Source organism: Telmatherina bonti (genome assembly GCF_933228915.1).
Source record: "Telmatherina bonti genome assembly, chromosome: 7".
In the NCBI taxonomy this organism is placed as follows: domain Eukaryota; kingdom Metazoa; phylum Chordata; class Actinopteri; order Atheriniformes; family Telmatherinidae; genus Telmatherina; species Telmatherina bonti.
Window position 1 is genome coordinate 20,289,213 of NC_136625.1, and position 13,222 is coordinate 20,302,434.

A 13,222-nucleotide genomic window follows, 5' to 3' on the forward strand; every position below is an offset into this window, starting at 1 on the left:
CTAGCCAGGTAGTTGGTCATACTGATGATTATCTTTAAGATCACCATTTGATTTATCAGAGAGATATGCCTTTAGCGTGTTTAGGCCGATGTTATGTTTTATGCAACATGTAACAATGTTCAGTTGATTTATTTTATTTTTAAAAAATAAAGATTTTAAATAATTTCTGAGCATCCCACAGGCTGGTACAGAAGACATAATGGGTCCATCACTTCATCTGCCTGTCTTTTTTACCCTGACACTCCCATCTCTCTGAAACAGGATAAATCTGACCTCATCAGACAACAGAATCTTCCATTGCTCCAGACCAGTCCAATCTTTATGCTCTCTAGTAAACTGGAGCATTTTTTCCCCAGTTAACCTCACTGATTAGGCCCTGCAGTGGACTGATGACCTGTCCAGGGTGTACCCTGCTCCTCACATTCGGTTCACATCTTCTTGTCTTCTGTATTTGTACTGAAAGTGAACTCTTTGCAAGATAAATTTACTCTACCAACATTATGTTGGTCTGTCGTTCCCATGTTTAATTTTTTTTTTTTTTTTTTAAATTCAACACCACTGTTGTCTTTGATTTGATTTGATCTGATGTTTAAGTTTTCACCCATCACACTCAATGAAAATGTTTTTTCAACTACATTTATTTGAAGATGATGATTCCCCACTATCCATCCACTTTTTTAATAATGTGCCGGGACACTTCTAACCCCAATCTTAGCAGTTTCTGCAATCTCCACAGATGTTTTCTCTCATCTTTTTGACTCTCGCTTGATGTGTGCTGATGATTTCATCCTTTCTGAACAGACCACAACCATTAGATGCGTCTTTCCAATAGTTAACTGAGAAGCTAGCTGAAGATAAATCATCCATGCAAAAATTATCCAACAGTATAAAAAAAAAAACCTATGAACTCAAAATGTAATTTTATTACATCAAATTCTCCTAACCTCAACATTTTTTTCCCCAAAAAGCTTAAACATACAAAAGCTCACTTAACATGTCTGGTTTTTTTTTTTTTTTTTTGTTTTTTTTTTATTAAATATGTAAAAAGCAGGTCAAGTTATTCACAAATAAAATGCAAACATGCAACACGATTTTTTGGGGAATGCATGAGTGGGACAAGAAAAAAAACACTTACCATTCATTAATTATTTGACAGTACATGTTTACATTCCTTTTTCATTTACACAATAATATATAACTAAAGCATTGTGGTGCACTGCCCAGTTCAATATTAGTAAATGCAATATTAAGAATAGGTATACAATGTACGTACTGGAATATAGTGAGGCAACTGCTCAGTGAACTGACTCATCTCCCTAAGACCTGTGGTTTAAAACATAAAATGCGCTTCAAGGGAAAAAGAAAAGGTACAAAATTGAACAGAGCACAAGTTCCAGCAGAAGTTTAAAAATTAAAATGCTGTTTGTCATAAAACTAGACTAGCCCACAATAATCATTTGTCCTTTCCTATGCTTTATGGCAAGTAAACCTCTACCACTAAACCAAGTAGTATGGAGCAATACACTGATCAATATACTGGTTTTCTATAATCTTGTATTTGTTAGGACTCGTGTAAACTAGTCATAAGTTGGCATTTTACTAAATTTCATTCAAAATTTCTTGACTGTATTGTCCAAATTCCCAAGGATGTGTAGATTTCCACACTACTTGTAAGGCTTAATAACAATAATAAATATGATAAGAATCAGTGGACAGATTGTCCAATACAGAGTCAATGTCAGTGCAACATATGGAAGGAGGTTAAATAAGAGCTACTGTGAGCCCTTTCAGGGCTTTTGCTTATTGCCTTCATGGGATTACTACTGATTTGCCAAAAAAAAAAAAAAAAGACAAAAGCTTGAAGATTAACACTTGCGCTGACAGGTAACAGATACCTCTCTTAACTTCAGCATTTCACCACGTCTGCTGTGGGATTTGATTTGACTTTCCAGCTACACAGTCCTTGGAAACTTCATGATGGTCTGAGCTCATCTGCCAGTGGTGGTCATCACCACAAACCTGCCACAGCAGTTCACCAAAAGTCACAAAAAACATTGAACGGTGAGCAGAGCAGAGGGATTCAAAGGAGAAAAAAAAAAGCTTGCGGCGGTATTTCTATTCAGGAGGCTGCTTCGTGTGCTCAGTCTTAGAGAGAATAATAATAAAAAAACATGAGGAAAAAATAAAAAAAGTCCTTCCAAAGTTCTCACAGATTAAAAAGAGGGGTGTAACTGCAGTGAGGGATGATGGCAGTCAGTATTCATCCTGTTCCTCCTGCTGATCATCTGGAGCCTCCTCGTGGGCTTGTTGGTCCACTTCCTGTCCGTCACCCTCCGCCAGTTCAGCGCGATCCTTATTAAAAAAAAAAAAAAAAAAAAAAGACTTTATAGCATGTGATTTAAAACACACAAAGAAATTCTTATCTCCATCAACCACACAATGAATCCCACAAATCCCACCAGCAAAAATTCCAACAAGAATCTGAGTCACAGGCTGACCTGTTCGTCTGAGGCATAAAGAACTTCCATTAGCCGCTCAACAAATGGGGCATTTTCTTCACCCTGTTCTTGGCACAGCAGCTCCACTTCCCGCAGCTTGCTGAAGTAGTAGTCTCGCTCCTTCTCCACTCCTTCCAGTGCCAACTTTAATGTGTTCACCTAAAAAGAAGAGCAGAGAACCACTTGAAGCATCAAACATGCAAAGCACTTTGAATGTTGGTCACAGTCAGAAAACATTTGCTAAGTCGCCATAAGATCAGTTGGACAACAGGTGAACAAGAAGCACAGATTGGCTCTTCTTCTGTCAGTTTATCCAAAGTCATGAAGGACCAAAAAGTTGACTTTGTAGTTAATAGACTAGAGATTTGGAAAAAGAGGAAAAACAGTCCAAATAATCTGTTTATTCTGTTGTAAAACTATCCCATATTGCTGCTCCACAAAAAGTTAGAATCATTATAAAATGTAAAACTGCTGATTAGCATTATGTTTTCTGACTGGTGATGTCGCTGCACAACAAACTCCGGCTGACCTTGTTTAGTCCTTGGTTAGGATTTTAGGCGATCTGCTCTAATTAAATGCAGTCAGGAATACAGTTAAACATCTCTACGGTGGACTTAAGGATGTATGTGCATTTTTAAATCTAACCAAACATATAGTACAACTTACAGGCTTGAAATATATATTTATACACATTAGAGCCATCCATATTGAATTACAGTGCATATTTGCAAGGCTTTCTCACAATCAAAAGCAAAAAAAAGAAACAAAAATATGTGAATAAAAGGTTTATTATAAACCTTGCTGTATGGATTTCTCATGGTTTCCAGTTAAAAGATGGAAATCTGGATTGCATCTGAATCATTTCATTACAAGAAGGAATAATTTCAGCCCCAACAGAAAGATCTAGATATCCGATCCAGCTTTATAATAACTTCAAATCTGTATGATTTCAGTCAGACGAATATGTTCACCTCCTCATTTTCTTCAGATATGTGTGATTGTAACACATCTTGGCATCGTTCAAAACCATCTAAATGATTGGTTTTGGAACTGTTTTTTCCTGATGTCACAGCTTTCATCTCTTTTCTACTAAAAATAACAAACAGGAAAAAACTAGTATAATGCAATGAAACCAACTTGAATAATTTATGTCACATGAGTTCTGATAATCAAGCAGTGGTTAGCTTTGTTTTTGTTTTGTTTTTTTTGTTCGAGAAAACTTTTTGAATTCAGCCAAATTATGTTGAATTCCACATTTTGAAAGCTCCTTTTGTTGTTTTTTGTATTCATTTGTTTCTATAGTTTCGATTTTGTGATACGATCATTTAACTGTGATCAGACAACACATCACCGGTGCTGCGAGTTCAGCAGGTTTGCAGTGAAATGTTTCAGACCAGCTCCCTCTGTTTCTGGAAGAATCACTCCACCTCCTGTGCTTTGAAAGCTAAATCCATAATATAGAGTGGAGAGATAATCATGTACTCACGAGGGTTATTAATGCATTAAGCATTTTTTTAAACATACCTGCTCAGTAAGATGTGTGACCTGTGCTTCCAGTTCTTTCTCTCCTTTAGCAGGAGTTGATACAGGGATCTTTTTGGCTGATGAGGGTCTTGATGTTGGTGTTGAAGACTTAGGAGTAACAGAGCTTGACCTCGATGCCCCTGTAAGACATGAAAAGTTTGTTTTATTTATTTGAGCCAAATAACATTTAGATATTTTCAGGATTTGATATAAACTTACATTAAAGTTAAAAATGTGCCAAAAGAAATTCCAATTATCAACATATTTCAGTGGCAAACCTCCTTTTCTAGCAACTGAAGCTTACCTGCAGTAGGGGAGCTGGCTGCATGGTGAGACTTTTTTGGCAGATTGAAGATTTGCTCACCAGGGTCAGGTGGAGGAATGGCATCCTGACCCTGTCTGGCTTCAACAGGATCATACTCTTTACCATCATAATTGGCATCAAAGAATTTCTTAAACCATTGAATGAAATCAAGATTGTCTTGAAATCTGCCTTTAACCAGTTTCTCCACAGGAATAATCTGAGCAAAAAAGACGAAGAAAAGAAAAATAAATATAAAATCCACAAGAAGCAAGCATCAGTTCAGATAAAAGTTACATTAAGGAGACTCACCTTGTCCACATTCATCCTTTTAAAAGATGCCTGCAACAATTTGAAATTGTGAATGTACTCATGCTCCAATTTAGCTTGAAACTTGACCTTTTTGAGACTGATGCAGCCTGGGAAGAGCAAATCCATGAACTGGCAGTAGGCAGCTCCTGGAGAAATAATAATAAGTACCTGAGTCTGGCTGTAGTCTGATATTTATCATGCCTGCTTATAAAATGACACAAAGACTTTTTTCCACATCTACTCATCAACTTGCCTAGAAAAATATTCATGGACAATTTTTGCACACCTAATATTAAGTGAGGCCAAGTTCCACATTTATCTGTTTTCAAAAGAACAAAGCGATCCAATTTAAGACAAATCCCATGTAAACCCAACAAAGGAGCACTTAAGAAGTGATCAAACAATTAGCACGCATGTTAAGAAAAGGAAGGCCGTGTGCATGTGTGTGTGATTATGCAGGCAACGAGAGATTGAAATTGGATTACTTGGTCACAGCAGAGGAACACGGCAGGCTAGGAGTTTATTTATAGACACCACTCTGCCAAGGAGAGGTAAGCATGTTTCCACAGGTTGCTTTTACTGCCAGCTTACACAGAAAATAATTTGCAACACTTTACAGGGTAGAAATGTCATCTAATGCAAGATTTTCATCTCAACAGATGAAGCAAAGGAAGAAGAAACTGAGAGAGACTAGAGCAGCGGTTTTTTTTTCCCTCTTAAAGGGTCAATCTGTTCTCACCTGAAGAGAGCTGCTCCACTTTCGTATAGTTTAGACAGAGAATATCGTTAACCCAGGCAGTTATGTCATGCCTGCTCATAGTTTCCTGGGTTATTGAGGTAGAATATACGTTGACCGCCATCCCCCAACTGTAACAGAAAAAAACATCATTCAGTAACAAAAACAATACAGCTACAACAAATGTCATATTTCCTACTCTTGAAGGTAGTTGCTACAAAGCAGCCTACAACTGAGATAAAGTAAGATGTCTGAGAGCAGCAACTATTCTTTCAGGAAAAAATTATCTATCCATTCCAAGTAGTCATTAATAGCAGTGTCACAATAGATCTGCAAAGTCCATGTGCAAAAGTTAAAGGCCATCCCTGCTGTATGGAAGTAGTACAGACCACCATTGTAAGTCACCAGGTTCCGCTCGTTGTGTTTACAGAAGTTAATTAAAAAAATTTTCACGAGTGCAAACAGAGTAAAGCAAAAGTTTTATTCGTTCAAATTCATTTAAATATTAGAAATACAGTTTTAAGGCATCTGATAAAACGAACATTTCACAGCATGTTCAACACTGTTAAATTATCATTGTAACAAATTACCTTTATTAACTATATTTGGTTCAAATCATACACCCACAGCACAAAACTATGGTCTAATGGTAAAGAAATTACCAAGACCAAATACCATTTTTGAACTGTTACAAGCAAATCACTTTTAAAGCAATAACTACAAATACCTGAAATAAATAATAAAATAAATAAAATACTGAAATAAATAATAAAGTGAGCCATTTTTACGTCTGAGAAAAAACTATTTCAAAACCATCTTTGCAGCTTGTATTATTTTGTTTCTCTCATATGCTAAACAGAAACTGTTGATAGTTTAAGGGATAAACTCCAATCTTCAAATGGGCCTCAGCAACCCCTCCCAACGTTTAAACCTCCATACTGAAAGCATGTAATGTGCCAATAATATATTAAGAAACTCAAACTTTGCTCCTTAAGCCACTGATTAGCCAGTTACACAAAATGTCCACATAACCCAACAAATACCCAACAAATGCTTCAAAATTAATATTTCATCATAGAAACTAGTGAATGGGGGCTTTATTCAAAAGCGTGTTCAACACATTTTCCAAGATAACTTAAATAACAAAAACGAAACATTTAAACAACTTGATATTTGACAAAAACAAACCCTTGGACTCTGTTTTAAAAAGGGACAGAATATCATTCTTCCCAAAAAAGGCCTATTGTTTGGTCCAAAATCTTCCACATGCATTAACTGAGTTGACATATAACTAATATAAGGGCCATAACATTGCAACGTTGACAAAAAAAGAACAATTTTGCATCAATTTAAGTCTGATCCCTCTTTAAAAAAAACAAATAAAAACCCTGACAAAAATTAAATTATCACACATTATCTTGCTTTGGTTGTCTGTTAGCACGCATGTCTTCTTTGCTTCCTTTTAACCATAAAGAGGGGATATAATGTGTTTAGTTTAGGAAATCAGTTCTTTAATGCCCAATCTGTACCTGTTCAAACATCACAGGTGACATTACAAGGTAATGGACAAAATTAGGTAGAGATCAGTACCCATCTTCATACACATAAGGTGTGAGGTTTTCCATAATCCCTCTGCAAACAAATTATTTCAGACACCAACACAGTAGCTGCATGAACACACCCCTTTGATCGTTTTATAGTAGCGCATAAAATACATCAAATCATGATTATAATGATCATCAACGTCTACAACGACACATGGATGTGAGCCATAACAGGCTTTCTGTACTAAATTTGGTTTTTACAGCTCTGCAGGAGCGGAGCCTTGACTGATCCTCCGGGAAGGAAGGAAGGAAGGAAACTGGGCCAACCCATCTCATGTCAACAAAGCGGATGTATGTGGTGCTGTTAGCACGCTTTGTTAGCCCGGCAGGGGTAGCCAGCCAGCAGCCGGGCTGGGCTGATGCCTAAATCCAGGCAGGGAAAAATCGGGCTTGTGCAGCAGGTAGTGTGTTTCACACACTTAAACATCGCAAGGTGGCCTTTAATGTTCACAGAGGGGAATGTTGCGTAGCTGCAGAGTGTCACATCACGAAATGGGAATGTTCTAGCAGCAGCCGCTGTTTCTGTATTCCTGTCATTTGACAAGCTGCTCCATATCGACCCACCCCCCTAAATATGTCCCTGTGCAACTGCGCACCCATACAATTAATACTTCACTGCTCCCAGCTGAAACTGGGAGTCTTATATACCAGGAGATGGTTCAAAGCTAACTTGAGGGGCAATTTGCGGCGTCGTGTCGTATCCGCTGAGCTAACGTGACATGACTCTGGGAGACAGCAGGGAAAAACCAGCGGATCACTGCAAAGCAAGAGACGTCGAGGAGAAGGCCAGAATACACGTTTCTCTTTGCAGCAGCGGGTGCCTTATGGTCTTTCTCTTCTAGTAAATGAAATGCGGCATTACACTAGTTTACCTGTAGGCGCGCTCTCCCCGCACTGTATTTTTCCTGTAAGGAATGATGTTGGTTCCGTTGTCCGGGACGATGTCGTTGTTATTCTCTCCATTTGGGGAAAGGGCTTGGGTGGGACCGGGCATTTGGGTCTCTAAAATGTAGAACAGATACTCTGTTCTCTGTCTGAGCGGGAAAAAATACAGCAGGTACGATGCGAATGGTTACAAAGTGCCGCACCTTCGGGGCTCTTTGCTTCTGTCTGCTTATTCCTCACAAATCTCTACCCTGATGACGTCGCTGCACCCTGTGCCACGTGACCGATGGGGTTGGCTAGTTGTTCCTGATGGTGGGCTATTTCAGTGCACCAATTTACATTGATCTTTTTTGACTGCTAAAAAAGCATAATCGCAATCTGAATCAATGCATAATCAATGTCTGATTGACATGCTGATCGACTTTGTCATTAAAAGGGTTATCCAAATGTTCAGAGACAAAGTCAGATAAAAAGAAAGAAGAATTGAATGAAAATGCAGTCAGCCCAGTCTTACCCCCAAATCTGTGTGGGTAACCATTTAGTAAATCAATAAAACTTATATGGGTAGCAATGAAAAACGCATGATAGTGGTGTGCTGATGGAAATCAGGACCAGTTATGGTGTGTCACAGCATACAGTGGATTACTAACCATATGAATAAAATAAACAAAATATGCCTGGGTCTTCCTGCTTATAATTTAGTTTTCACCAATCAAACAACGCTTGGTCAGGTTGAGATCAGGTGATTGCATACGGTTGCATAATACTCCACTTATTCACCTTCTAATACTTCTCAGTGGCTTTACAAGTTCATTTTAAATGGCTGCTTTTCTAAATCTTTTAGAGTTACAATCCTTCAGAAAAACCTAGCTCCGCGTTGCAAACTGACACTCACAAACGGCTCAATGAAATTTATTCAACACAAACTACTTCACTGCTACAGGTGGTACAATGACTAAACCACTATGTGGTCCGAAAAGGATTTTTAAAAAAAATTTTTTAAATTTTTTTTATGATTATTCCATTTTCCCCATACCCAGGTTGAGAATCACTCTTTAAAATCATTCTCAGTCTTGATCATAAAACTCTATTCAGTTTTGCTTTAGTTGGAATAATTTTGCAAGACAGTACAGCCCTATAGATGTAATTTAGGCTTCTAAGCTCCACTACATAATCAATACACACTACAGCCCAAGTGCTAGTAGAAGTCATGCATGTCAATATGATTGCAGTAGCATCGTATGTATTAAAGAGCAGTGCTGTGGTTTTAAAAACCGAAAGACACATCTTATGCAGCAACACTACTTTTGTGTTGCTTTGCTTGGTGTTGAACAACTACTAATGGGATGGAGGAAAGTTTTCATAACTACTAAAGAATAACTGTATCAATGGGAAACAAGTTCTTTCTTCGATGTCCACAAAAATTAAATTCAGAAATGATTAAATATGCATCTATGACCAAACATTAAAATATGTAGAACATACCTGTCTGACAAACATATGGTTAGTAATCAACAATGGGAAGCTAGTATATATGGACCGCCATGTCACAGTGCTTAGCAGGCATGATGGAAAATGCTTCTAAAAAGGCCAAACTACCCACAATAAAACACAAATATGATGTTCTTAATGCAGGAATTTTATCCAGGAAGCATGTGTAGTCACTCTTACAGCTTCCAGCATTACTCATGTGGTATAGGCTTTAAGACATGGCTATTGTCCCACTTGCTTTGACTGCCTTGACTTCTTTCTTGCAATTTTCTTTGTGATTGTTTGTTGCTTCCTCAACTAAAAGCCTCTATATATCCTTGGATCGATACAGCAATCCATCACACCACTGCCAGTCTAAAGGTCAAGTCATAATTTCAGCTGTAACACTGAAACTTTATCACAAGTCACTTTGTTTTTCAAGTTTAGTGGGTCAAAATATTAACCTTCTTATAATATCAACAAATAACAAGTTGTTGGGATTTTTTTTTTTTTTATTTCATAAAACTTAAGAACATGCCAAATTAAGTGACAAAATAAAAGTTGTCATTTACTTTTATTACATCTTAGAAATGAATTGAAAGGTAAACATTTTGGGGAAACTGTCAGCAGTCTCTGGTCATACTTGAAACTCTACTGCCCCCATCAGGCCAGAGTTAGGGGAACGTTTTGGCCTAAAACCAGAGTTCTTACCAGGAGTGGGCAACTCCTGTGTGCAGTCCTGCAAGTTTCCCTGCTGCAACACGCCTGACATACATCAGACTTAAATAGCAGACCTAACACACTGCTTTAAATCACTGGCTGATCAGCAGACTTGAGCAGAGTTTGATGTCAAGCTCTGCACAAGTCTGCTGATTAAATTTAATGTGTGTCAGGTGTGTTGCAGCTGGGAAACTTGGAACACTTTTAGGACTGCGGCACTTGAGGACCAGAGTTGGCCACCCCTGGTCTATACTTTTGAACCTTTTGAATCTCATCTCATGTGAAGATAAGTTAAATATAACAACAAGAAAACAGAAAACTGGACCTTAAAAAAAAAAAAAAAAAAAAAAAATGCTTCCGTAAAGATTTCTACCTAAGTTTGAATTTTGTCACTTTTGTGATGCTTTGTAAAGCAGCACATAATTAGGAAATCTACATTTTCCCCTCATTACTAATTATTCTGAAGTATTATTTTGTGCCACATATGTCTGTTTTTCCAGAATAATGATCACTTTAAAGCTGCATACCTATTATTCTTAATGACAACATGACGGTGAAGCTAAACTGAACCCTCAGCTTTAACCAATAATCTATTCTTATTCTGAAACATACAGTGAAACCATTTGTTCAGGTTTTTTTCCCCCTTTGTTCTCCCCTCTTTGTTTCTTTCTTTCCCAAAAACAGAAAGAAATCAAGGCAGTGTGAAAAATATGTAACACTTATCTTTAGCTTTGGAAGACTGTTGGGACGTTCATGATGAGAAATACAATTAGTGCAATCCCTTTTAATCTACTGGGTCAAAAGTCTTCTTCAGAAAAATTCCTGCAGTGCCAAACACAATGCAGAATCTACAACTGATCTCATCAAATAACCACTACAGATGTCTCCACTGAGAATTAGAAGCCAGGCCATATCTTTTATAAAAGTAATGCTAAAGGCTCGTTCAGACTGGTAAATGTCAGAGGCAGTCACAACATGAACTTTGCTACTGGCAAAACAAAGCTAACTACATCTCTTCATACTGTCACGGCTAGGTGGAAGGCAATCATCACAAGGCTGCTAATGAAACTTAACACTTCCCAATCTGAGGAGCCTGAAATGTCATTACAGAGATGGAACATGCAAAGCCTTAAAAAAAAAAAAAAAAAAAGCCTGAGCATTAAATATATTCATATAAACAGAAGAATGACATGCATCCTTTTAGCTTATTAATGTTTACATCAACTGTTACTGTTGTCCTCCTCGCAGCGCTGGACAAAGGTAAAAAACAAAACAAAACAAATAAGGGCAGTTATATTGTAACCATTTACACAATAACCACTATGAGGCTCTTGAAGATAATTTTATAAAAGGCAAATCAGAAAAGGGTGAACAAAAGTTTGGTGTCACTCATTGTTGTAATTTGCCTTATCAAAAAGGACAGTGATTTAAAGCCCTACACTATGCTGCTGACAGCCTGTTGTGTCAGACTAAAGTACAACCAAAGTCCAGGGGACAAACATGAATACTTAAGGCTTAAGTGATCCAGAACGTACACAGATAATTTAAGTAAGGAATTTAAGCGTGGAACTTAACCTGAGGGTAAAAAGGTACAAGAGGCAAAATTTGTTCACTTGACAAATGCTGCAAGTAGAAACCTTGTATAAACCCCAAGATGAAACAAGTCATAAATAAACTGACTAATGTTGCAGTTATTTACAACAATAAGATTCACAAATCATTTTAACATCACTTCCAGGATGATGGACATCTAACATGTATTGGTATTTGTCATGAAATGTCACTAAAGGGGACCACTGCACCAAAGAGCACATAGCTGACAGCTGCAATGTTTTGCATTTCTGATCATGCAACATAGGGTGGGGTAACGTGTTACTGTTCAGCTAGAATGTGATGCTGTACTGAAATCATTAAGTCTATATGGTAGCCTGCAGTGAATCATTAGGCTGTTGTACAAAAGCTAATTTTACATCTTTCCTGTGCAGTGTTGTTTGATGGGGGAAAGGTTGCAGCTCCACCCTGTACATTAAAATTAATAACAAGGAAGCCTCATTTATCCAGATTGGAGAGTTTATTATGTGAACGTAGTGGATTAGATTGAGGCTCAATGTGCAAAATTAAGTAAGAGATAAGAAGGGAGTAGTAACCTGCCACGTCTGTACAGCTAATGCTTTAAAAACAGCAAGTATGGGGAGAAAAGTTTTCAATAACCATTTGACATGCCAGTTCTGCGTCTAACACAAAGACCAGTTTAGTCAGTGGTCCCCTCCTTATTTCTTATTGGTACCAGTGGTGCACGGCACTCCTTTGATAGCATTTAGCTGCCTTTGTCGAAGAGAGAAATCACGATTCACTATCGCGAAATAACATCATTTTAAAAGCAAAATGGTAACGGATCGGCTAGCTAGGAGTCGCGTGAATGAAGCTAACTCCGCTTCGTGTAAGAAACAGTGATTGAAAAGACTGCCAATACACAGTAAAACAATGGAAAATGAAGATTAAGAATCTTTTATCAAAGCAGTGGTTAGTTAGAAAAATAGTGATGAATGTTGTTCAGCTACCCGCCAAGTTACCGTATGCTAATTTCGCCCTAACATTCTGTCAGTGACAGTCAACATATGCCCTGACCCTGAGCAACATCACTACACGAACCAGCAACAACCGCGTTACCACGCTCTTTTTTTCCCACTCATCGTTTAGCAAGTAAAAAAATAAAATGAAAAAATCTTTACCAAAACTAGCCAGACTTACCAGTGAACTCCGATCCTCAGGTTACAAGGTGTTAAAAAAGCTGTGTTCCGGCTGAGTCACCCCACCCTCAATCGCTCGTTCTCGTAAAACGATGAACTGCGACCTGGTACCTGATTGGATAATCTCTCATCGGTGTTGCAGCTAATTGGCTCCGGGGTGACATGTGTCATGCAATTGTCCTATCGTGTCTTGGTGCGTTGATCAGTCACAACACCATACAGCTTTTTGTGCAGAGGCTCCGTGTCACTTTCGCTCCAGACAAAATAGTACACAAGGTTTGACAAAAGCTAAACTAGTTTGAAATGACACAAGCAGAATTCGTTAAATAAAAACAAAGATAAAGGTTATTTAATCAAGCAAACGTTGCTCATGAGGTTTGGTTTAAGCTTCTCCTTATATTTTTAAATTGATTATTTTTTCA

At 37.8% G+C, this 13,222-nt stretch overlaps 1 protein-coding gene across 2 annotated transcripts; it reads right to left on the reverse strand.

Annotated features, from left to right (window-relative positions):
- Positions 1–1,031: 1,031 nt before the first annotated feature.
- On the reverse strand, positions 1,032–12,856 carry mapre2 (microtubule-associated protein, RP/EB family, member 2). 2 transcript variants are annotated; one of them, XM_079243645.1, is made up of 7 exons: positions 12,802–12,856; positions 5,375–5,502; positions 4,636–4,781; positions 4,327–4,543; positions 4,023–4,162; positions 2,499–2,657; positions 1,032–2,352 (listed from the first exon to the last, which is right to left on the reverse strand). In XM_079243645.1, exons 2-7 carry the CDS (start codon positions 5,493–5,495, stop codon positions 2,254–2,256), a joined length of 882 nt encoding a protein of 293 aa, XP_079099771.1. In that variant the 5' UTR covers positions 5,496–5,502; positions 12,802–12,856; the 3' UTR covers positions 1,032–2,253. The 2 variants fall into 2 exon arrangements, with proteins under 2 accessions (XP_079099771.1, XP_079099770.1); XM_079243644.1 differs by lacking the exon at positions 12,802–12,856 and adding an exon at positions 7,848–8,156.
- Positions 12,857–13,222: the final 366 nt, after the last annotated feature.

What these genes read in the sequence shown, in the direction of transcription:
- mapre2 (XM_079243644.1), bottom strand. Translation starts at nt 7,969, where the DNA reads ATGCCCGGTCCCACCCAAGCCCTTTCCCCAAATGGAGAGAATAACAAC. An exon ending in AGTGGAGCAGCTCTCTTCAG is followed by an intron (nt 4,782 to 5,374) that starts GTGAGAACAGAT and finishes TTATTTCTCCAG; the next exon opens with GAGCTGCCTACTGCCAGTTC. An exon ending in AGCCAGCTCCCCTACTGCAG is followed by an intron (nt 4,163 to 4,326) that starts GTAAGCTTCAGT and finishes CATGTCTTACAG; the next exon opens with GGGCATCGAGGTCAAGCTCT.